Here is a 23,766-nt window from a genome sequence, read left to right as displayed (position 1 = left end):
TTTCAGGTCATTTTGAAACTGTTTTTACTCTTTTTCACTCTTAAATTCAGCCAATGATTGAAGAAAGAAATGTTCCTTAAAGACGGTTCTTACTTTCATCAGTTCCTAACTGATGTGGCGCTGAGGGGCCTTTCGGTGTCAGTGAACGCTTATTGGCTGAACCGGGAGAGTCCAGCAGAACCAGTGACACCGGCTCTGGTATCTCCCACAGATACGGAGCGCGCCCTGCAGGCGATGGAGGCGTGTCAGGCCGACGCCACCGACGGAGTCAAAGATCGCGCCGAGAAGCTGCTCAACATCTTCCAGAGCGACTTGTTCCAGGCGCTGCTGGGTAACGCACACTCACATGCACACTCACGTGCACACTCACGTGCACACACGCTGTCAGCTGGTCTAACAGCTGGATGAGCATTACAGAGGCTGGTGTTCACAGTGCGGCCTGCAGGGGGCGGCGTGGTGTCGCTGATCTAAAGTCTGAATGCAGACACACTGACACCGACAGCAGGGGGCGGGGCCTGAACACCGTGACTCCGCCCCTGGACTCTGGTTATAAGTGACCGATCGGTTCTGATCCGTCCGTCGTCACCGGGACTCTCAGGGTTGCTGTCTGTGTTAATCTGGTTTTAATGCAGCCAACAGAGTGACATCACAGCCGAGCAGGGATTGGACAAGATGTGCCCCCCCCACACACACCTCAGGATTAACTGAGTCATGAACTCTACCTGCTCTGATTGGCTGGGCTCATCAGGTGTTCTGATTAAGGTGGGAGCAGACCTGAGAGAATAAGCAGACTGAGTTTAGAGCAGACTGTCGGTTCCTGTCAGCCAGGTGTCTTTAGGTTCCTGTCAGCCGGGTGTCTTTAGGTTCCTGTCAGCCGGGCGTTGGTTCCTGTCAGCCAGGTGTCTTTAGGTTCCTGTCAGCCAGGTGTCTTTAGGTTCCTGTCAGCCAGGTGTCTTTAGGTTCCTGTCAGCCAGGTGTCTTTAGGTTCCTGTCAGCCAGGTGTCTTTAGGTTCCTGTCAGCCAGGTGTCTTTAGGTTCCTGTCAGCCAGGTGTCTTTAGGTTCCTGTCAGCCAGGTGTCTTTAGGTTCCTGTCAGCCAGGTGTCTTTAGGTTCCTGTCGGCCAGGTGTCTTTAGGTTCCTGTCGGCCAGGTGTCTTTAGGTTCCTGTCGGCCGGGTGTCTTTAGGTTCCTGTCAGCCGGGTGTCTTTAGGTTCCTGTCGGTCAGGTGTCTTTAGGTTCCTGTCGGCCAGGTGTCTTTAGGTTCCTGTCGGCCAGGTGTCTTTAGGTTCCTGTCGGCCAGGTGTCTTTAGGTTCCTGTCGGCCAGGTGTCTTTAGGTTCCTGTCGGCCGGGTGTCTTTAGGTTCCTGTCGGCCAGGTGTCTTTAGGTTCCTGTCGGCCAGGTGTCTTTAGGTTCCTGTCGGCCAGGTGTCTTTAGGTTCCTGTCAGCCGGGTGTCTTTAGGTTCCTGTCAGCCGGGTGTCTTTAGGTTCCTGTCAGCCAGGTGTCTTTAGGTTCCTGTCGGCCAGGTGTCTTTAGGTTCCTGTCGGCCAGGTGTCTTTAGGTTCCTGTCGGCCAGGTGTCTTTAGGTTCCTGTCGGCCAGGTGTCTTTAGGCTCCTGTCGGCCAGGTGTCTTTAGGTTCCTGTCGGCCAGGTGTCTTTAGGTTCCTGTCGGCCAGGTGTCTTTAGGTTCCTGTCGGCCAGGTGTCTTTAGGTTCCTGTCGGCCAGGTGTCTTTAGGTTCCTGTCGGCCAGGTGTCTTTAGGTTCCTGTCGGCCGGGTGTCTTTAGGTTCCTGTCGGCCGGGTGTCTTTAGGTTCCTGTCGGCCGGGTGTCTTTAGGTTCCTGTCGGCCAGGTGTCTTTAGGTTCCTGTCGGCCAGGTGTCTTTAGGTTCCTGTCGGCCAGGTGTCTTTAGGTTCCTGTCGGCCAGGTGTCTTTAGGTTCCTGTCGGCCAGGTGTCTTTAGGTTCCTGTCGGCCAGGTGTCTTTAGGTTCCTGTCGGCCAGGTGTCTTTAGGTTCCTGTCGGCCAGGTGTCTTTAGGTTCCTGTCAGCCAGGTGTCTTTAGGTTCCTGTCAGCCAGGTGTCTTTAGGTTCCTGTCGGCCGGGTGTCTTTAGGTTCCTGTCAGCCGGGTGTCTTTAGGTTCCTGTCAGCCAGGTGTCTTTAGGTTCCTGTCGGCCAGGTGTCTTTAGGTTCCTGTCGGCCGGGTGTCTTTAGGTTCCTGTCGGCCGGGTGTCTTTAGGTTCCTGTCGGCCGGGTGTCTTTAGGTTCCTGTCGGCCAGGTGTCTTTAGGTTCCTGTCGGCCAGGTGTCTTTAGGTTCCTGTCAGCCAGGTGTCTTTAGGTTCCTGTCAGCCGGGTGTCTTTAGGTTCCTGTCAGCCAGGTGTCTTTAGGTTCCTGTCGGCCAGGTGTCTTTAGGTTCCTGTCGGCCGGGTGTCTTTAGGTTCCTGTCGGCCAGGTGTCTTTAGGTTCCTGTCGGCCAGGTGTCTTTAGGTTCCTGTCAGCCAGGTGTCTTTAGGTTCCTGTCAGCCGGGTGTCTTTAGGTTCCTGTCAGCCAGGTGTCTTTAGGTTCCTGTCGGCCGGGTGTCTTTAGGTTCCTGTCGGCCAGGTGTCTTTAGGTTCCTGTCAGCCAGGTGTCTTTAGGTTCCTGTCGGTCGGGTGTCTTTAGGTTCCTGTCGGCCAGGTGTCTTTAGGTTCCTGTCAGCCAGGTGTCTTTAGGTTCCTGTCGGCCAGGTGTCTTTAGGTTCCTGTCGGCCAGGTGTCTTTAGGTTCCTGTCGGCCAGGTGTCTTTAGGTTCCTGTCGGCCAGGTGTCTTTAGGTTCCTGTCGGCCAGGTGTCTTTAGGTTCCTGTCGGCCAGGTGTCTTTAGGTTCCTGTCGGCCAGGTGTCTTTAGGTTCCTGTCGGCCAGGTGTCTTTAGGTTCCTGTCGGCCAGGTGTCTTTAGGTTCCTGTCGGCCAGGTGTCTTTAAGTTCCTGTCGGCCAGGTGTCTTTAGGTTCCTGTCGGCCAGGTGTCTTTAGGTTCCTGTCAGTGAGGGTCTCAGCTGGGCTGAAAACAGTTTGGGATGGGGGGTGGTTCTGGTCAGAGGTCAGAGGTTGACCCCCGACTCTAAACTTCTATGCTGACCTGTGACGCGCACACACACACGCATGCACACACCTGACACTCATGAAAACGGACAGACTAATATGTGTGTGCATGTGTGTGTGTGTGTGTGTGCATGTGTGCATGTGTGTGCATGTGTGTGTGTGTGTGCATGTGCATGTGTGTGTGTGTGTGTGTGTGCATGTGTGCGTGTGCATGTGTGTGTGTGCATGTGTGTGTGTGTGCAGACATACAGGAGTTCTACGAGCTGACGGTGTGTGAGAACCAGACGGTGAGCCGACCGCACACACCTGCCCAGGTATGAACACACAGAACACACACTCTAATCCACATGGCAACACCCGTCTCTGTTACCTAGCAACAGCTGCAGCAGCATTACCGGGGCAACAGCTGCATAACGCCATGGCAACAGGAGCCCAGCCCCCTCCTCTCTATCACTGTGTCTCTATGTCTCTCGACCTCTGCCGCCCGCTCTGTGCCCCCCCCCAACACGGCGTCCTCCTCTTCATCGCCCTCCTCCTCCTCCTCCTCCTCGGCGCCGACAGACAGAAGAGAGCGGGCGAGCGAGCACAGACAGACAGACGGAGAGAGAGAGAGCATGTGTGTGTGAGCGCGTGTGGAAATGTGTGAGTGTGTGTGGGGGGGGATATGGACTGCCTCTGCATTGTCACCACCAAGGTAGGAGCAGACCGCCCGCATGCATCCGACAACACACACGCTTGTGGGTCCTCATAGAGCACGTGTGCACGTGTGTCCTCATAAAGCATCAAAGCCTCTTTTCATGTGTGTTTGCTGCTTTCATGTTTTCATTCACCAGGCTGCCTTCACGTGTGTGTGTGTGTGTTAGCGTAGCCACATTAGCATGTATGTTAGCTCCAGCAGCTAGCTGTTAGCTGGCTGTAGCCATGTGGAACCAGCAGGAACCATGTGCACGTTCTCTTTCTGCTCAGATTTGAGCCGACATTGATCAGCTGCTGGGGGCTGCAACAGGTTGAGGGTTGAGCTGAAATGTTCTGTAACTCTGGTGCGTTTCAGGCAGAGAAGCAGCTGCTCGTGGTGCTCGTTCAGCTGGAGGAAACTCTTGAGTCACTCTGAACACATGGATGGAAACTTGTGGGTTTAGGATGGACTCGTGTGGGCTGTGTTCTGGTTATTTGCTGTGTTCTGATTCATGTGAACTAAACAGCTGCTCCAGAGGACAGCTGATGTTTCAGCGGCACTCATGAGGGTTGATGTAGTCGTGAAGCTTGGTGTCACAGATGGGATCCCCACTGTGAGAGTCTGCAGGTCAGTGAAGTGGGTGTTTAGCCACATCTTAACGATTTCGCTAACTTGCTAACCAAGTAACTGGGTTAAAAAGTTAAACAGTTGGTGTTGAACTTTAAGCCAAGCAGGAGGTGAAAAGAATCTCCCCGTCCATGATGTTTAACGGGCTCTTCTTCGTCATGTTTCATGGTATTTTCCATCCATTTTCTATACCCACTTCTCCCAACTCAGGGGCTGGAGCCTGTCCAGGTGTCATGGGCCCAGAGGCCGGGTTCACCTGGACCGGTCAGCAGTCAGGACTTATTCTAAACCACCCAAAGATAATAAAGGTCTGGTTCCCTCTCTGTTAGCTCCATGCTCTGCTGTTAGCTCCTGCAGATGCTAACGGTTGCCTTTAGCATCAGTCTGTAATGTGTCAGCTACCAAAATCATCTTTTCTTTACCAAAAATGTGCAAGAAGCCAAAAGGAGTAAATGAAGGAATAAATAAGTTTAAAAGCTGTGGCCTCAGAAAACTTTATAACAGATTAATGATCCAGAACTAGTCTCGGTCCTTTAGTTCCCAAACCAACGCTCGCATCGGAGCAGCAACGCCACAGCACAGCTCGCCATGCAGGGCGATGACATCACCACGGTTACGCCAGCACACGGGTCAGCAGTGGAACACACAGCATGTGGTTCTACAGGTGGACCTCATCCTGTTTCTAACTGAACTCAACGAAGTGTCCTGAAGTGAAGTGGAGGGCCGCCTCTGAGGGAGATCCATCCCAGTTTAGTATCTGTTCAAAGTGAGAAATAAAACCTCTGAACTCAGCTCGCTTTGGGCTGTAAAAACAGGAGTTTGTGAAAACATCGGCTGGTTCCATCTCTGTGATATTCTCTGATTCTCACGTATCACTGGGAGCTGATATTTACCGGGTTTCTCTTGGTTTCTGCTCCGGTTTGATATTCCTATATAGACCCTAACCCTGGTTCAAGCTTCAGTGACCCAGCTTCAGCGCCAACACTGATCAGCCACAACATTAACACCACTGAGAGATGATCATCCGTGGAACGGCACTCAGAAGATCCGTGTGTCCGGCCGCAGCTCAAAAACTGCTGGGAACACAAAGGGGTTGACCAGCCCCCCCAGATCCCAGCTCCCACATCTCCAGCCCCCCCAGATCCCAGCTCCCACATCTCCAGCCCCCCCAGATCCCAGCTCCCACATCTCCAGCCCCCCCAGATCCCAGCTCCCACATCTCCAGCCCCCCCAGATCCCAGCTCCCACATCTCCAGCCCCCCCAGACTCCCAGATCCCAGATCTCCAGCCCCCCCAGACCCCCAGACCCTCGACCCCCAGATCCCAGCTCCCATATCTCCAGCCCCCCCAGACCCCCAGCCCCCCCAGACCCCAGCTCCCACATCTCCAGCCCCCCCAGACCCCCAGACCCTCGACCCCCAGATCCCAGCTCCCACATCTCCAGCCCCCCCAGACCCCCAGCCCCCCCAGACCCCCAGCCCCCCCAGATCCCAGCTCCCACATCTCCAGCCCCCCCAGACCCCCTAACCCCCCAGATCCCAGCTCCCACATCTCCAGCACCCCCAGATCCCAGCTCCCACATCTCCAGCCCCCCCAGACCCTAGACCCCCAGACCCCAGCTCCCACATCTCCAGCCCCCCCAGACCCCCAGACCCCAGCTCCCACATCTCCAGCCCCCCCAGACCCCCAGAATGATCCCACACTGAGTTCCTCTGGAACAAGTGTGATCCACAGCAGCTCCATCCCACAGAACCCAAAACATCTACCATTAACGTCCCAGATCCCCCAGATCCAGGACACCCAGAGGACCCCCCAGATCCCGATGGCCTTGAGCTGTTTTGGTGGCAGAAGCAGACCTACATGATGTTAGTTTTAATGTTCTGGCTGATTGGTTAAGAATGTCCAAGCTCAGGTGTACATATTCATGTCCTTTTTTAAGCCGTCACTTGGTCCTGCATCTATTTGTGTTATTCTCATCAGAGATATTTGCTTTTCTTCCAACACAAAGGAAATGTTCTATTTTCACACTCAGAGACGTTGGATCAAAAATAGCCTCGGCTATCTTTAGCTACGCTAGTTCAGGTTGTGTTTGTGCATCTGGCGAACGCTTTTATCCAAAGTGACTTACGCTGGTGGGCGGGGAGGAGAGGGGGCCTGGCCTACCGACCCCTAGAAGGTACTGACCCCTACCGATCCCTAGAAGGTACTGACCCCTACTGACCCCTAGAAGGTACTGACCCCTACCGACCCCTAGAAGGTACTGACCCCTACCGACCCCTAGAAGGTACTGACCCCTACCGATCCCTAGAAGGTACTGACCCCTAGAAGGTACTGACCCCTACCGACCCCTAGAAGGTACTGACCCCTACCGACCCCTAGAAGGTACTGACCCCTACTGACCCCTAGAAGGTACTGACCCCTACCGATCCCTAGAAGGTACTGACCCCTAGAAGGTACTGACCCCTACCGACCCCTAGAAGGTACTGACCCCTACTGACCCCTAGAAGGTACTGACCCCTACCGACCCCTAGAAGGTACTGACCCCTACTGATCCCTAGAAGGTACTGACCCCTAGAAGGTACTGACCCCTACCGATCCCTAGAAGGTACTGACCCCTAGAAGGTACTGACCCCTACCGACCCCTAGAAGGTACTGACCCCTACTGACCCCTAGAAGGTACTGACCCCTACCGACCCCTAGAAGGTACTGACCCCTACCGACCCCTAGAAGGTACTGACCCCTACCGACCCCTAGAAGGTACTGACCCCTACCGACCCCTAGAAGGTACTGACCCCTACCGACCCCTAGAAGGTACTGACCCCTACCGACCCCTAGAAGGTACTGACCCCTACTGACCCCTAGAAGGTACTGACCCCTACCGATCCCTAGAAGGTACTGACCCCTACCGACCCCTAGAAGGTACTGACCCCTACTGATCCCTAGAAGGTACTGACCCCTACCGACCCCTAGAAGGTACTGACCCCTACCGACCCCTACTGATCCCTAGAAGGTACTGACCCCTACTGATCCCTAGAAGGTACTGACCCCTACTGATCCCTAGAAGGTACTGACCCCTACTGATCCCTAGAAGGTACTGACCCCTACCGACTCCTAGAAGGTACTGACCCCTACCGACCCCTACAAGGTACTGACCCCTACTGATCCCTAGAAGATACTGACCCCTACTGAGCCCTAGAAGGTACTGTGGCGGTTCTGGTCCGGTCCAGTTTGAAGCTATAACAGGTTTAAACCGGTTTGGGCCATGTTTGAGGGCTTCAGTCCAGACTTTTCTAGTTTCACTTGTGGGATTAAACCGGGTTTCAAAATGGTTTAATCAGCGTTTGGACCAGTTTGGATCATGAGTTCTGTTCGGTTCGGTCCGATGATTCCTGCGTTGTGTTGAAGTTTTTCATGAATGACATCATTTAGCGTGAGATCGTTGTTGATCAGTTAAAACTTTTAGTCCCACACGTGTAACAAACTGACCATTTGAGACCGGTTTTAGTAAATGAACCCCAGCTCACTCTGCTGTAATCTACAGTTCTGAACAGAGAATAAGTGAATCAGTTTGGTTTCAGGATCATTTCCTTCATATCTGACCTGGTAAAGGTTAAAACCAGCTAGTTAAACCTGCTTACAGCGGTCATGTCGTGCAGTTCTGGATCTCTCTGGAGGGTCCCCTTCAGAGCACTTTTAGGACAGCCAGGTCCATGAAAAGTTCCATCAGTTTACAGCAGCTTGTTTTACATCCAGAGAGATTTAGATCAGCTTTGAAATGATCGGACCACAGACTAACAGAACCAACATAAAGAGGCAGATGGGTCCAAACGTTTGACTGGTTCTGTATTTAAACAGGTTTGACAGGTTCCTTTCAGACCAGTCCACACTGTTGAGTCATATGACTGCTTTGGACCCATGTCAGACTGGTTCTATAATGGCAGCGTTGGCCCATTTACATTCAGACCAGTTTAGTTCAGATCAACTTACAAATTACTCCTAAATTTATCCATTTGTTTCACATTTACTCAGACAATCTATCTTTGAAGTTTAGTTGTTCTGGTTTTCTTTCGGGCCATTGAAAGCAGCATCGGAGCACCTTCAGTCCAGCTTTGGCGTCAGCATCACTGAGGACCGACGGGTGGCTCTTCGAATAGTTCCTCATCCAGATTCTGACTTGTTTCAGCTGGAAGTCACTAATTGGATGAATTATTCCAACATTTAGCGCTGATCAGTTCCTTCTCTGGTCCGTTGGAACACGAGTTCATTAACTTTGTACACTCACTGATTCAGACTCATTAATGTGGTATTAACATCCGTCTATGAGGAGACCCGAGCTTTGGTTCCGTCTGGTGCTGTGCATCATGTTTCATTGGACTCGGGTTTTTCAGGATGTACCACTGTTCCACTTTGGGTTTGGTCAGATAAATAATGATCCTTTTGGCCCAGTAATCGTTTTAATTCTGGGTTGGTCCCAGAGATAACGTGTTGTTGGTTCTAGTTCTGGTTTGGTTCTGTGACTCTTGGTGTCTCATCCTGTCATATCTTTCCTATCAGCGCCTGTTTGCTTACTGATTCTGATCAGGCCCGGTGTTCATCAGTCAGTGTTTGTTGCAGCTCCGATGAACCGCGACACCAGAAGCTCCCATCAGTCCTCAGTCCACAGCAGGAACCAACGCTGTGGGAACCAACTGTGACGTGGGTACAGTAGTGGATGCTTGACAGAGCGCCTGCAGCGCAGGGCGCCGCATGTCAGTCAGACCCGGCTGTAAACACACACTGTAATTATCAGCCAGGCACACTTCCAGCAACACATCAACACGCTTTACACAGCGAGGGATTTACAGAGCGCTTTACCGCCACTCCAAATCAGCTGCTCCACCCCCCGCCGTCACTCTGACGTCACAACAGCCTGTCAGAGGTCAGGGGTCAAGGCCTCTGAGTCAGGTCCTTTCCTTCCAATGATACAGACAGACGGGTGGGAAACAGAGAGACGGGTGGGAAACAGACAGACGGGTGGGAAACAGACAGACGGGTGGGAAACAGACAGACGGGTGGGAAACAGACAGACGGCTAAAGAGGCGGGAAACAGACAGACGGGTGGGAAACAGACAGACGGGTGGGAAACAGACAGACGGCTAAAGAGGCGGGAAATAGAGAGACGGGTGGGAAACAGACGGCTAAAGAGACGGGTGGGAAAAAGACAGACGGGTGGGAAACAGACAGACGGGTGGGAAAAAGACAGACGGGTGGGAAACAGACAGACGGCTAAAGAGGCGGGAAACAGACAGACGGGTGGGAAACAGACAGACGGGTGGGAAACAGACAGACGGGTGGGAAACAGACAGGCGGGTGGGATACAGACAGGCGGGTGGGATACAGACAGACGGGTGGGAAACAGACAGACGGGTAAAAAGGCAGGTGGGAAACAGAGAGACGGGTGGGAAACAGACAGACGGGTGGGAAACAGACAGACTCTGCTCTGTGTCTTTATGAATCAGGGTTGGCTCCTCCTCTATCCGGTGATGTCAGTTGCCGTGCAACCAAGGTTCTCCAGGGGCCTTCTTGTTGCCCTGGCAACCACATCACCATACTTCTTCTCTACTTTCTCTGCTACTTTCTTTGTTTCCCTACTTTCTTCTTTGTCTTTCTGTTATTCCCTTCCTCTGTCGGTTCCTTCCTTCCTTCCTTCCTTCTGGGCCATTTCCCTCCCTCCCTCCCTCCCTATCATTCAGTGAAAGTAAAAAACTAAATCAGCTTTTTGGGGCAGTTCCAGGGTCCCTTCAGACGTGCAACTGGTGTTAATTACAACTTAGCCCTGAGAGGAAAAGTCTGTTATAAAACACGAGCATTTACCTTTTGGAATGCATCGGTTTAGCTTTGTTTTGGCTACATCAACTGTCCTTTTACCTTTGCCCATGTGTGTGACGTGTCTGTGGTCAGTTCATGCATATCAGACCTGCTTCTGTCCATTAGCAGGAAATCTCTTTGCATAATGTCCAGGAGCACATTTAGGCACATTTAGCACACAGTGGATTGTTGAGCTCTTCATTTATTAGCAGCATAACCTGGAGTTTAAATGGATTTTGGGGGGAAAAAATGTATTCACCAGCTTCTGGTGCCACCAGCTACCTTTAGAAGTCACCAGATGAGTTAAGGTGCACCTGTGTGCAGGTGTCACATGACCTCAGTATATAAACACCTGATCTGAAAGGTCCCAGAGTGCCTGCAACACAGCCAATCAGGAGGCACCGCGAGGACCAATGAGCTCACGGTTAAAGAAGAGAAGCACAGAACAGGGTTGGGTTGTTAGAAAATATCAGACATTTTGGAAATCCCACTCCATTAAATGCATCATTTCAATGAGAATGAATAAGAACCCAGGCAGAGAGGGTCATCCACCCAAACCCCGCCCAGAGAGGGTCATCCACCCAAACCCCGCCCAGAGAGGGTCATCCACCCTAACCCTGCCCAGAGAGGGTCATCCACCCAAACCCTGCCCAGAGGGTCATCCACCCAAACCCCGCCCAGAGAGGGTCATCCACCCTAACCCTGCCCAGAGAGGGTCATCCACCCAAACCCTGCCCAGAGGGTCATCCACCCTAACCCTGCCCAGAGAGGGTCATCCACCCTAACCCCGCCCAGAGAGGGTCATCCACCCAAACCCCGCCCAGAGAGGGTCATCCACCCAAACCCCGCCCAGAGAGGGTCATCCACCCTAACCCCGCCCAGAGAGGGTCATCCACCCAAACCCTGCCCAGAGGGTCATCCACCCTAACCCTGCCCAGAGAGGGTCATCCACCCTAACCCCGCCCAGAGAGGGTCATCCACCCTAACCCTGCCCAGAGGGTCATCCACCCTAACCCTGCCCAGAGAGGGTCATCCACCCAAACCCCGCCCAGAGAGGGTCATCCACCCAAACCCCGCCCAGAGAGGGTCATCCACCCTAACCCTGCCCAGAGAGGGTCATCCACCCAAACCCCGCCCAGAGAGGGTCATCCACCCAAACCCCGCCCAGAGAGGGTCATCCACCCAAACCCTGCCCAGAGGGTCATCCACCCTAACCCTGCCCAGAGAGGGTCATCCACCCTAACCCCGCCCAGAGAGGGTCATCCACCCAAACCCTGCCCAGAGAGGGTCATCCACCCAAACCCCGCCCAGAGAGGGTCATCCACCCTAACCCTGCCCAGAGGGTCATCCACCCTAACCCTGCCCAGAGAGGGTCATCCACCCAAACCCCGCCCAGAGAGGGTCATCCACCCAAACCCCGCCCAGAGAGGGTCATCCACCCTAACCCTGCCCAGAGAGGGTCATCCACCCAAACCCTGCCCAGAGAGGGTCATCCACCCAAACCCTGCCCAGAGAGGGTCATCCACCCAAACCCTGCCCAGAGAGGGTCATCCACCCTAACCCTGCCCAGAGAGGGTCATCCACCCAAACCCCGCCCAGAGAGGGTCATCCACCCAAACCCAGGCAGAGAGGGTCATCCACCCAAACCCTGCCCAGAGAGGGCCATCCACCCAAACCCAGGCAGAGAGGGTCATCCACCCAAACCCAGGCAGAGAGGGTCATCCACCCAAACCCAGGCAGAGAGGGTCATCCACCCTAACCCTGCCCAGAGAGGGTCATCCACCCTAACCCTGCCCAGAGAGGGTCATCCACCCTAACCCCGCCCAGAGAGGGTCATCCACCCTAACCCCGCCCAGAGAGGGTCATCCACCCTAACCCAGGCAGAGAGGGTCATCCACCCAAACCCCGCCCAGAGAGGGTCATCCACCCAAACCCCGCCCAGAGAGGGTCATCCACCCTAACCCCGCCCAGAGAGGGTCATCCACCCAAACCCAGGCAGAGAGGGTCATCCACCCTAACCCCGCCCAGAGAGGGTCATCCACCCAAACCCCGCCCAGAGAGGGTCATCCACCCTAACCCCGCCCAGAGAGGGTCATCCACCCTAACCCCGCCCAGAGAGGGTCATCCACCCTAACCCCGCCCAGAGAGGGTCATCCACCCTAACCCCGCCCAGAGAGGGTCATCCACCCAAACCCAGGCAGAGAGGGTCATCCACCCTAACCCCGCCCAGAGAGGGTCATCCACCCTAACCCCGCCCAGAGAGGGTCATCCACCCAAACCCCGCCCAGAGAGGGTCATCCACCCTAACCCCGCCCAGAGAGGGTCATCCACCCTAACCCCGCCCAGAGAGGGTCATCCACCCAAACCCCGCCCAGAGAGGGTCATCCACCCTAACCCCGCCCAGAGAGGGTCATCCACCCTAACCCCGCCCAGAGAGGGTCATCCACCCTAACCCCGCCCAGAGAGGGTCATCCACCCTAACCCCGCCCAGAGAGGGTCATCCACCCTAACCCCGCCCAGAGACGGTCATCCACCCCAACCCCGCCCAGAGAGGGTCATCCACCCAAACCCAGGCAGAGAGGGTCATCCACCCAAACCCAGGCAGAGAGGGTCATCCACCCTAACCCCGCCCAGAGAGGGTCATCCACCCAAACCCAGGCAGAGAGGGTCATCCACCCAAACCCCGCCCAGAGAGGGTCATCCACCCAAACCCTACCCAGAGAGGGTCATCCACCCAAACCCCGCCCAGAGAGGGTCATCCACCCTAACCCCGCCCAGAGTGGGTCATCCACCCAAACCCCGCCCAGAGAGGGTCATCCACCCAAACCCCGCCCAGAGAGGGTCAACCACCCTAACCCAGGCAGAGAGGGTCATCCACCCAAACCCTGCCCAGAGAGGGTCATCCACCCTAACCCTGCCCAGAGAGGGTCATCCACCCAAACCCTGCCCAGAGAGGGTCATCCACCCTAACCCTGCCCAGAGAGGGTCATCCACCCAAACCCTGCCCAGAGAGGGTCATCCACCCTAACCCTGCCCAGAGAGGGTCATCCACCCAAACCCTGCCCAGAGAGGGTCATCCACCCAAACCCTGCCCAGAGAGGGTCATCCACCCTAACCCTGCCCAGAGAGGGTCATCCACCCAAACCCCGCCCAGAGAGGGTCATCCACCCAAACCCCGCCCAGAGAGGGTCATCCACCCAAACCCCGCCCAGAGAGGGTCATCCACCCTAACCCCGCCCAGAGAGGGTCATCCACCCTAACCCCGCCCAGAGAGGGTCATCCACCCAAACCCGGGCAGAGGACTTTAACCAGAGAGCTCTACGGACCACAGTCAGCTGCACACCTCACAGAGCTTTAACCAGAACATGGTGCTCTGGTCCGCTGGAAGTGTCTGCTCCAAACTTCCCGTCGCCACAGGAACAGCATCCTCACAGTGAGGCATGGTGGCGGCAGCTTCATGCTGTGGAGGTGGGCAGCAGCAGGGAGACCTCAGCAGGTGTGACACTGGGCCGGAGGTTCAGCTTCCAGCAGGACGATGACCCCCAGCTTTCTGCTGAAGTAACACTGGGGAGTTTCAGAGGAAGATGGATTTACCTTCCAGCTCAATCCATCTGAGAATCTGTGGCATGACTTAACGGTTGCTGTGCACCCCCAACCCTAACCCCCTAACCCTAACCTGAAGGAGCAGCAGCAGCTTTGGTTTGAGGACATGTCAGCGATCCCAATAGATGTGGAAAGCTCATAGGAACACATCCTACGAGACTTTATAAGCTGTAACTAAAGGTTGTTTACAAAGTACTGCGTTTAGGGTGAATGTACATACACACACCAGCTTTAGTCTTTTATTTTCAATTGTTTGAATAAGAAAAAAGTAAGAAAAAGCCCAAAGAGGGTGAATACTGTTGCAAGCCTCTGTGTATCAGACCTTTCTGAAACAGAGAAGGAGCAGATTCTCGGTAAATGTGATCATGCTAACAGCTAGTGCTAACACCTGGTGTCACCTGTGTCCCTGCAGAAATATCGTTACCAAGACGATGAGACTCCGCCTGTCGATCCCAGCCCTGGTCATGTGACCTACGGACGCAGTACTGAGCTCAGCCACACACACCTGGACGGATACACACACCCTGCTGCACTCACTGTAAGCACGCATCCTCACACCGGCCGTCCTTGTGGGGTCTCTGCACTACACTTCCCAGAATTCAGCTGGTTGGGTCTGGCAGGAGAAGTCCTTCACGGACAGATATCTGTAGAAATATGAAGAGTCCTTGGTGGGATGTGAGGGGTCATTCAGACGGTTGGATGGGTTAAAAGGAAAGGTCTAAGAATCCTTTTGAATCATTCGAGGAGGCACTTGAGAGGTTTTAATAGATCATAGAAAGATTAGAGGTCAGTGGGGAGGTCCTGAGGGTCCTTATGCAGGTTTTAGTGTCACTGAGGAGCTTCTCCAGTCCCTAGAGAGGGTTTCAGGGGTTATTGGGAAGGTTCTGATGGTCTTTGACAAGCTTTGAGCAGTAGCTGGAGATGTTTTTACATTAAAAAACCCTTTATTAGCCCAAAGGTCCTGCTGCCAGGCAGGCCCTCCTGCAGCTCTCTGTGTTGCAGCAGAGCTGAAGAAGCCTCTGACTGAACTTTGTTCCTTTAACACGATGTCATGTAGATCATCGTCAGTGTTGTTCTGAATCCAATCTGTTCCAGAGCAGCACAGAACCAGCCTTCTTTATCGGTTGGTTCCGTTTCTCTGGTCTCTGGTTCTGATTCTCAAGAAGTTCAGTCTGTCGTATATTTTCTTAAAGACAGATTCAGGGTTGCATTTCCAGTCATCTTCAACACCAACCGCACACGTTAGTGGGTTCACTTACTTATTTATGAGAGCCAATAACAGTCTGTCCGTGACTTTCATGATGTGGGATGTTAGGGCTGCAGCCTGGTTCTGGTTCTGGGAGGATGTGGGTGCAGGTAGGGCTGATCTGAACCTAGTGAAATACAGGTTGAATGCATTGGTTCTGTCCAGGCAGGTCCATGTTGTCCCATTAATGACGTCACAAATGTTTTAAGCAAAGAGGTGGTTTGAGGGGCGACGACGGAGCTTTAAGGTGTTTTAAAGAAGGTTTTAGGGGCGATGACGGAGCTTTAAGGTGTTTTAAAGAAGGTTTGAGGGCTGATGACGGAGCTTTAAGGTGTTTTAAAGAAGGTTTGAGGGGCGATGATGGAGCTTTAAGGTGTTTTAAAGAAGGTTTGAGGGGCGATGATGGAGCTTTAAGGTGTTTTAAAGAAGGTTTGAGGGGCGATGATGGAGCTTTAAGGTGTTTTAAAGAAGGTTTGAGGGCTGATGACGGAGCTTTAAGGTGTTTTAAAGAAGGTTTGAGGGCTGATGACGGAGCTTTAAGGTGTTTTAAAGAAGGTTTGAGGGCTGATGACGGAGCTTTAAGGTGTTTTAAAGAAGGTTTTAGGGGCGATGACGGAGCTTTAAGGTGTTTTAAAGAAGGTTTGAGGGGCGATGACGGAGCTTTAAGGTGTTTTAAAGAAGGTTTGAGGGGCGATGATGGAGCTTTAAGGTGTTTTAAAGAAGGTTTGAGGGGCGATGATGGAGCTTTAAGGTGTTTTAAAGAAGGTTTGAGGGGCGATGATGGAGCTTTAAGGTGTTTTAAAGAAGGTTTGAGGGGCGATGACGGAGCTTTAAAGTGTTTTAAAGAAGGTTTGAGGGGCGATGACGGAGCTTTAAGGTGTTTTAAAGAAGGTTTTAGGGGCAATGACGGAGCTTTAAGGTGTTTTAAAGAAGGTTTGAGGGGCGATGACGGAGCTTTAAGGTGTTTTAAAGAAGGTTTGAGGGGCGATGACGGAGCTTTAAAGTGTTTTAAAGAAGTTTTGAGGGGCGATGACGGAGCTTTAAAGTGTTTTAAAGAAGGTTTGAGGGGCGATGACGGAGCTTTAAGGTGTTTTAAAGAAGGTTTGAGGGGCGATGACAGAGCTTTAAGGTGTTTTGAAGAAGGTTTGAGGGGCGACGACGGAGCTTTAAGGTGTTTTAAAGAAGGTTTGAGGGGCGATGACGGAGCGTTAAGGTGTTTTAAAGAAGGTTTGAGGGGCGACGACGGAGCTTTAAGGTGTTTTAAAGAAGGTTTGAGGGGCGACGACGGAGCTTTAAGGTGTTTTAAAGAAGGTTTTAGGGGCGATGACGGAGCTTTAAGGTGTTTTACAGAAGGTTTGAGGGGCGATGACGGAGCTTTAAGGTGTTTTAAAGAAGGTTTGAGGGGCGATGACGGAGCTTTAAGGTGTTTTAAAGAAGGTTTGAGGGGCAATGACGGAGCTTTAAGGTGTTTTAAAGAAGGTTTGAGGGGCGATGACGGAGCTTTAAGGTGTTTTAAAGAAGGTTTTAGGGGCGATGACGGAGCTTTAAGGTGTTTTAAAGAAGGTTTGAGGGGCGATGACGGAGCTTTAAGGTGTTTTAAAGAAGGTTTGAGGGGCGATGACGGAGCTTTAAGGTGTTTTAAAGAAGGTTTGAGGGGCAATGACGGAGCTTTAAGGTGTTTTAAAGAAGGTTTGAGGGGCGATGACGGAGCTTTAAGGTGTTTTAAAGAAGGTTTGAGGGGCGATGACGGAGCTTTAAAGTGTTTTAAAGAAGGTTTGAGGGGCGATGACGGAGCTTTAAGGTGTTTTAAAGAAGGTTTTAGGGGCGATGACGGAGCTTTAAGGTGTTTTAAAGAAGGTTTGAGGGCTGATGACGGAGCTTTAAGGTGTTTTAAAGAAGGTTTGAGGGGCGATGATGGAGCTTTAAGGTGTTTTAAAGAAGGTTTGAGGGGCGATGACGGGGCTTTAAGGTGTTTTAAAGAAGGTTTGAGGGGCGATGACGGAGCTTTAAGGTGTTTTAAAGAAGGTTTGAGGGGCGATGACGGAGCTTTAAGGTGTTTTAAAGAAGGTTTGAGGGGCGATGACGGGGCTTTAAGGTGTTTTAAAGAAGGTTTGAGGGGCGATGACGGAGCTTTAAGGTGTTTTAAAGAAGGTTTGAGGGGCGATGACGGGGCTTTAAGGTGTTTTAAAGAAGGTTTTAGGGGCGATGACGGACCTTTAAGGTGTTTTAAAGAAGGTTTGAGGGGCGATGACGGAGCTTTAAGGTGTTTTAAAGAAGGTTTGAGGGGCGATGACGGGGCTTTAAGGTGTTTTAAAGAAGGTTTGAGGGGCGATGACGGAGCTTTAAGGTGTTTTAAAGAAGGTTTTAGGGGCGATGACGGACCTTTAAGGTGTTTTAAAGAAGGTTTGAGGGGCGATGACGGAGCTTTAAGGTGTTTTAAAGAAGGTTTGAGGGGCGATGACGGGGCTTTAAGGTGTTTTAAAGAAGGTTTGAGGGGCGATGACGGAGCTTTAAGGTGTTTTAAAGAAGGTTTTAGGGGCGATGACGGACCTTTAAGGTGTTTTAAAGAAGGTTTGAGGGGCGATGACGGAGCTTTAAGGTGTTTTAAAGAAGGTTTTAGGGGCGATGACGGACCTTTAAGGTGTTTTAAAGAAGGTTTGAGGGGCGATGACGGAGCTTTAAGGTGTTTTAAAGAAGGTTTGAGGGGCGATGACGGGGCTTTAAGGTGTTTTAAAGAAGGTTTGAGGGGCGATGACGGAGCTTTAAGGTGTTTTAAAGAAGGTTTTAGGGGCGATGACGGACCTTTAAGGTGTTTTAAAGAAGGTTTGAGGGGCGATGACGGAGCTTTAAGGTGTTTTAAAGAAGGTTTGAGGGGCGATGACGGAGCTTTAAGGTGTTTTAAAGAAGGTTTGAGGGGCGATGACGGAGCTTTAAGGTGTTTTAAAGAAGGTTTTAGGGGCGATGACGGAGCTTTAAGGTGTTTTAAAGAAGGTTTGAGGGGCGATGACGGAGCTTTAAGGTGTTTTAAAGAAGGTTTGAGGGGCGATGACGGAGCTTTAAGGTGTTTTAAAGAAGGTTTGAGGGGCGATGACGGAGCTTTAAGGTGTTTTAAAGAAGGTTTGAGGGGCGATGACGGACCTTTAAGGTGTTTTAAAGAAGGTTTGAGGGGCGATGACGGAGCTTTAAGGTGTTTTAAAGAAGGTTTGAGGGGCGATGACGGAGCTTTAAGGTGTTTTAAAGAAGGTTTGAGGGGCGATGACGGCGCTTTAAAGTGTTTTAAAGAAGGTTTGAGGGGCAATGACGGAGCTTTAAAGTGTTTTAAAGAAGGTTTGAGGGGCGATGACGGAGCTTTAAGGTGTTTTAAAGGTTTGAGGGCTGATGACGGAGCTTTAAGGTGTTTTAAAGAAGGTTTGAGGGGCGATGATGGAGCTTTAAGGTGTTTTAAAGAAGGTTTGAGGGGCGATGACGGGGCTTTAAGGTGTTTTAAAGAAGGTTTGAGGGGCGATGACGGAGCTTTAAGGTGTTTTAAAGAAGGTTTGAGGGGCGATGACGGAGCTTTAAGGTGTTTTAAAGAAGGTTTGAGGGGCGATGACGGGGCTTTAAGGTGTTTTAAAGAAGGTTTGAGGGGCGATGACGGAGCTTTAAGGTGTTTTAAAGAAGGTTTGAGGGGCGATGACGGGGCTTTAAGGTGTTTTAAAGAAGGTTTGAGGGGCGATGACGGAGCTTTAAGGTGTTTTAAAGAAGGTTTTAGGGGCGATGACGGAGCTTTAAGGTGTTTTAAAGAAGGTTTGAGGGCTGATGACGGAGCTTTAAGGTGTTTTAAAGAAGGTTTGAGGGGCGATGATGGAGCTTTAAGGTGTTTTAAAGAAGGTTTGAGGGGCGATGACGGGGCTTTAAGGTGTTTTAAAGAAGGTTTGAGGGGCGATGACGGAGCTTTAAGGTGTTTTAAAGAAGGTTTGAGGGGCGATGACGGAGCTTTAAGGTGTTTTAAAGAAGGTTTGAGGGGCGATGACGGGGCTTTAAGGTGTTTTAAAGAAGGTTTGAGGGGCGATGACGGAGCTTTAAGGTGTTTTAAAGAAGGTTTGAGGGGCGATGACGGGGCTTTAAGGTGTTTTAAAGAAGGTTTTAGGGGCGATGACGGAGCTTTAAGGTGTTTTAAAGAAGGTTTGAGGGGCGATGACGGGGCTTTAAGGTGTTTTAAAGAAGGTTTGAGGGGCGATGACGGGGCTTTAAGGTGTTTTAAAGAAGGTTTGAGGGGCGATGACGGAGCTTTAAGGTGTTTTAAAGAAGGTTTTAGGGGCGATGACGGACCTTTAAGGTGTTTTAAAGAAGGTTTGAGGGGCGATGACGGAGCTTTAAGGTGTTTTAAAGAAGGTTTGAGGGGCGATGACGGGGCTTTAAGGTGTTTTAAAGAAGGTTTGAGGGGCGATGACGGAGCTTTAAGGTGTTTTAAAGAAGGTTTTAGGGGCGATGACGGACCTTTAAGGTGTTTTAAAGAAGGTTTGAGGGGCGATGACGGAGCTTTAAGGTGTTTTAAAGAAGGTTTGAGGGGCGATGACGGAGCTTTAAGGTGTTTTACAGAAGGTTTGAGGGGCGATGACGGAGCTTTAAGGTGTTTTAAAGAAGGTTTGAGGGGCGATGACGGAGCTTTAAGGTGTTTTAAAGAAGGTTTGAGGGGCGATGACGGAGCTTTAAAGTGTTTTAAAGAAGGTTTTAGGGGCGATGACGGAGCTTTAAGGTGTTTTAAAGAAGGTTTGAGGGGCGATGACGGAGCGTTAAGGTGTTTTAAAGAAGGTTTGAGGGGCGATGACGGAGCTTTAAGGTGTTTTAAAGAAGGTTTTAGGGGCGATGACGGACCTTTAAGGTGTTTTAAAGAAGGTTTGAGGGGTGAACATTGACATTCTACACTGAGATATGTTAGCAGTATTTCGTAGTGTTTTTGGTCTGTTTTTCTTGGGTTTTATTGACTCTTTTGCATCCTGGTCATGACAACAGCAGCAGCAGAGCTGCAGTAAAGATTTAAAATGAGTCTCGACTAAAATAATAAGATAAATATCTCATCTCTAATCTTTTAGTCACATGAACTTATTCTAAATTCATTCAGTGTGTTTATGAAGTTGGTCCAAAGTAAAAGGAGCAGAATAAATAAATAAATGCTTATTCTTTTTAACATGTAGCTTTAAGTGACGTGTGTCAGTTAATTCCTTAATATTGCATCAATTTTCTGTTTAATTTCATGTGGTTAAAACATTTATTTTCATGGACCTGCTGCCATTCCTGTTTTCAGACGATTAAAGATTAAAACGTGTGTTTTATTGAACATATTAAGTCTTTAACTCACTCATACACCTGTGCTGAGGAGGTGGAGGAGTTTAGATGCATTTCTTTATGTGACCACCAGGGGGCAGCACCACGCAGCCTGCAGCTGTCTCTGTGTTTAATGAGCATCCATCTGCCCTGCTGCCCTCCAGACACACTAAGATAATTAAGCAGGTCGGACGGATGGAACAGATGCAACCACACGGTCGGATGTAGGTCATTAAAAGCATCCAGACGCATCTTTTTATCACGTGGTTTTTCCATGAGGAGCGTCAGTTTCTGCTGAACTCTGCAAACAGAGATGAGCATTCACACACAAACAGGAGTTACAGGACGTGAACACAGATTCTGTTTCACAGCAACCGTCACTGAGGAGGTCTCTGACCGGGATAAAGTTATCCCTTGATCAGGTTCTGCCTCTCTGAGGAGGTCTGTGACCGTTATCCCTTGATCAGGTTCTGCCTCTCTGAGGAGGCTCTGACCGTTATCCCTTGATCAGGTTCTGCCTCTCTGAGGAGGCTCTGACCGTTATCCCTTGATCAGGTTCTGCCTCTCTGAGGAGGCTCTGACCGTTATCCCTTGATCAGGTTCTGCCTCTCTGAGGAGGCTCTGACCGTTATCCCTTGATCAGGTTCTGCCTCTCTGAGGAGGCTCTGACCGTTATCCCTTGATCAGGTTCTGCCTCTCTGAGGAGGCTCTGACCGTTATCCCTTGATCAGGTTCTGCCTCTCTGAGGAGGTCTGTGACCGTTATCCCTTGATCAGGTTCTGCCTCTCTGAGGAGGTCTCTGACCGTTATCCCTTGATCAGGTTCTGCCTCTCTGAGGAGGTCTCTGACCGTTATCCCTTGATCAGGTTCTGCCTCTCTGAGGAGGCTCTGACCGTTATCCCTTGATCAGGTTCTGCCTCTCTGAGGAGGCTCTGACCGTTATCCCTTGATCAGGTTCTGCCTCTCTGAGGAGGCTCTGACCGTTATCCCTTGATCAGGTTCTGCCTCTCTGAGGAGGCTCTGACCGTTATCCCTTGATCAGGTTCTGCCTCTCTGAGGAGGCTCTGACCGTTATCCCTTGATCAGGTTCTGCCTCTCTGAGGAGGTCTCTGACCGTTATCCCTTGATCAGGTTCTGCCTCTCTGAGGAGGTCTCTGACCGTTATCCCTTGATCAGGTTCTGCCTCTCTGAGGAGGCTCTGACCGTTATCCCTTGATCAGGTTCTGCCTCTCTGAGGAGGCTCTGACCGTTATCCCTTGATCAGGTTCTGCCTCTCTGAGGAGGTCTCTGACCGTTATCCCTTGATCAGGTTCTGCCTCTCTGAGGAGGTCTCTGACCGTTATCCCTTGATCGGGTTCTGCCTCTCTGAGGAGGTCTCTGACCGTTATCCCTTGATCAGGTTCTGCCTCTCTGAGGAGGCTCTGACCGTTATCCCTTGATCAGGTTCTGCCTCTCTGAGGAGGCTCTGACCGTTATCCCTTGATCAGGTTCTGCCTCTCTGAGGAGGCTCTGACCGTTATCCCTTGATCAGGTTCTGCCTCTCTGAGGAGGCTCTGACCGTTATCCCTTGATCAGGTTCTGCCTCTCTGAGGAGGTCTGTGACCGTTATCCCTTGATAAGGTTCTGCCTCTCTGAGGAGGCTCTGACCGTTATCCCTTGATCAGGTTCTGCCTCTCTGAGGAGGTCTCTGACCGTTATCCCTTGATCAGGTTCTGCCTCTCTGAGGAGGTCTCTGACCGTTATCCCTTGATCAGGTTCTGCCTCTCTGAGGAGGTCTCTGACCGTTATCCCTTGATCAGGTTCTGCCTCTCTGAGGAGGCTCTGAGTGCTGATGAGTCTTATGAGACCCGGATGGGAAACAGTGGAGCTCCACGAATGTCCCGGATGTCTGCAGGGACACGATAAGGATTAACTTAAAGGTTTCAGGTCATTGAGCAGGTTTGTTCGGTCTCTGGAGGTGTCAGAGTACGTTAGCCTCATCAGAACCACAAAGTAATTCATTCCTGCTGCCATCAGTAAAAGCAGCATTTCAGTAGAATCTGTTTTCTGTGACTGGCTGCAAACAAATGATCCGTCTGGATTAATAAAGACGCCATGAACCCGTTTCTGGAGTCTCTAAGGACCCGTGTGAGGTTCCTGTTCCTCTTTAAGGAAGTCCTGGAGCTGACCGGAGACGTCCTGGAGTTGGGTTCAGGCCTCTTTGGAGTTTTTCTCTTAGTCCTCAGTGTTCTACGGGTTTGCCTCCAGGACCCAGATTATCTGCTTTTCACACACTGCAGGACACCTTCAGCATGGCAGCGTCCATCAGGCAGAGCAGGTGCACCTGCACAAAGAAGTCCTACCGGGTAGGACTGACAGCGGAGAACAGATAACAACGGATAAAAAGAGTATTGATGAGGGTGCCAGCAGCCAATCAGTGAATCAGTCCCTGCCTCCCTACATGTTAACAGCTCAGGTAGCTCAGCCCCCCCAGCAGGTGTCGGCACCTTTAAGGGTGGTCCGAGCAGGTCTGAGTGGACCTCCTGCAATGAATCATCTCAGCTGCAGGACGGACTCATCCCACCGATCACACAAATCATCCAGCGAAGAAGACCCAGAACCACCGAGTCGCCTTCAAACCGTCAGACTCGCTGTGGCAGTCACTGGTGGGAAATCTCTGGTGTGAACTTTGCAGAGTGAAGGGCAGCATCCCCCAGGAGAGGAAGAGCCTGTTTCCACTTTAAAAAGAAAGGAAGTTTCTCTGCTCAGGGTTAACCCAAGAAGCTGACCTCAGACACACCAGCAGGAGCTCTGCAGTTGGTCCTCATTCACCACCACAGAGAAGCCACTTGGATCTTAGATCATCCACCAGCTGCCTAAAGCAGAGCCAGTCAGGGTCTGTATTCGCTCTGTTACGGACGTCAAAGCTTCTCCACACCATCAGCTTCATCTGCATCTCTGTATTTCAGTCCTCATTAAATATCCTTTCATTAATAACCAGAATTCATCCAGTTTACTGCTCAGCAACTGGATGTTGGCCAAGATTATAGAAGGCAGAGGGATGAGGGGGGCACCACCTTTCTCCCTCAATTCCTTCATGGAGCTCCTTTCTCAAAGGGATCCTGATGACCAGGTTCCTAAATATCTGATGTCGGAGGCTGGTGAAGGAAACATATCATCCAGAAGAAAAACAGACTGTACTGAACCATTTCATAAAGTGTCCGAGTTCAGAGCAACAATGGAATGGTCAGCCTCACTCAGCTGCAGCTGGCCACTGTTCTTCTGGAGGTTTGAAGGACCCTGATGTCCCTACAGAGGCTGAAAGGAGGCCTTCATGGAATCAAAGGCTGATTGAAAAGGAAAATGGAAGCTGAAGTTGTCTTTCTTAGTGAGGACCACCTTC

The 23,766-nt window shown here is 51.4% G+C and overlaps 1 protein-coding gene across 2 annotated transcripts in view; it reads left to right on the top strand.

Moving 5' to 3' along the window:
* dlg4b (discs, large homolog 4b (Drosophila)) overlaps positions 1–23,766 on the top strand; it is a 50,822-nt gene that overhangs the window by 1,922 nt on the left and 25,134 nt on the right. The window contains exons 2-4 of one of the 2 annotated variants that reach the window (XM_072376127.1): positions 212–331; positions 3,322–3,392; positions 14,244–14,369. In XM_072376127.1, coding sequence (XP_072232228.1) covers positions 212–331; positions 3,322–3,392; positions 14,244–14,369 — 317 coding nt within the window. Of the gene's footprint in view, positions 1–211; positions 332–3,321; positions 3,393–3,494; positions 3,773–14,243; positions 14,370–23,766 lie in introns of those variants that run through there. The other variant, XM_072376128.1, reaches the window with a different exon arrangement.

The sequence above is a fragment of the Leuresthes tenuis genome, unplaced genomic scaffold, assembly GCF_036924035.1.
Source record: "Leuresthes tenuis unplaced genomic scaffold, fLeuTen1.0.hap1 SCAF_22, whole genome shotgun sequence".
In the NCBI taxonomy this organism is placed as follows: Eukaryota; Metazoa; Chordata; class Actinopteri; order Atheriniformes; family Atherinopsidae; genus Leuresthes; species Leuresthes tenuis.
This window is presented reverse-complemented; position numbering and strand designations above follow the sequence as displayed.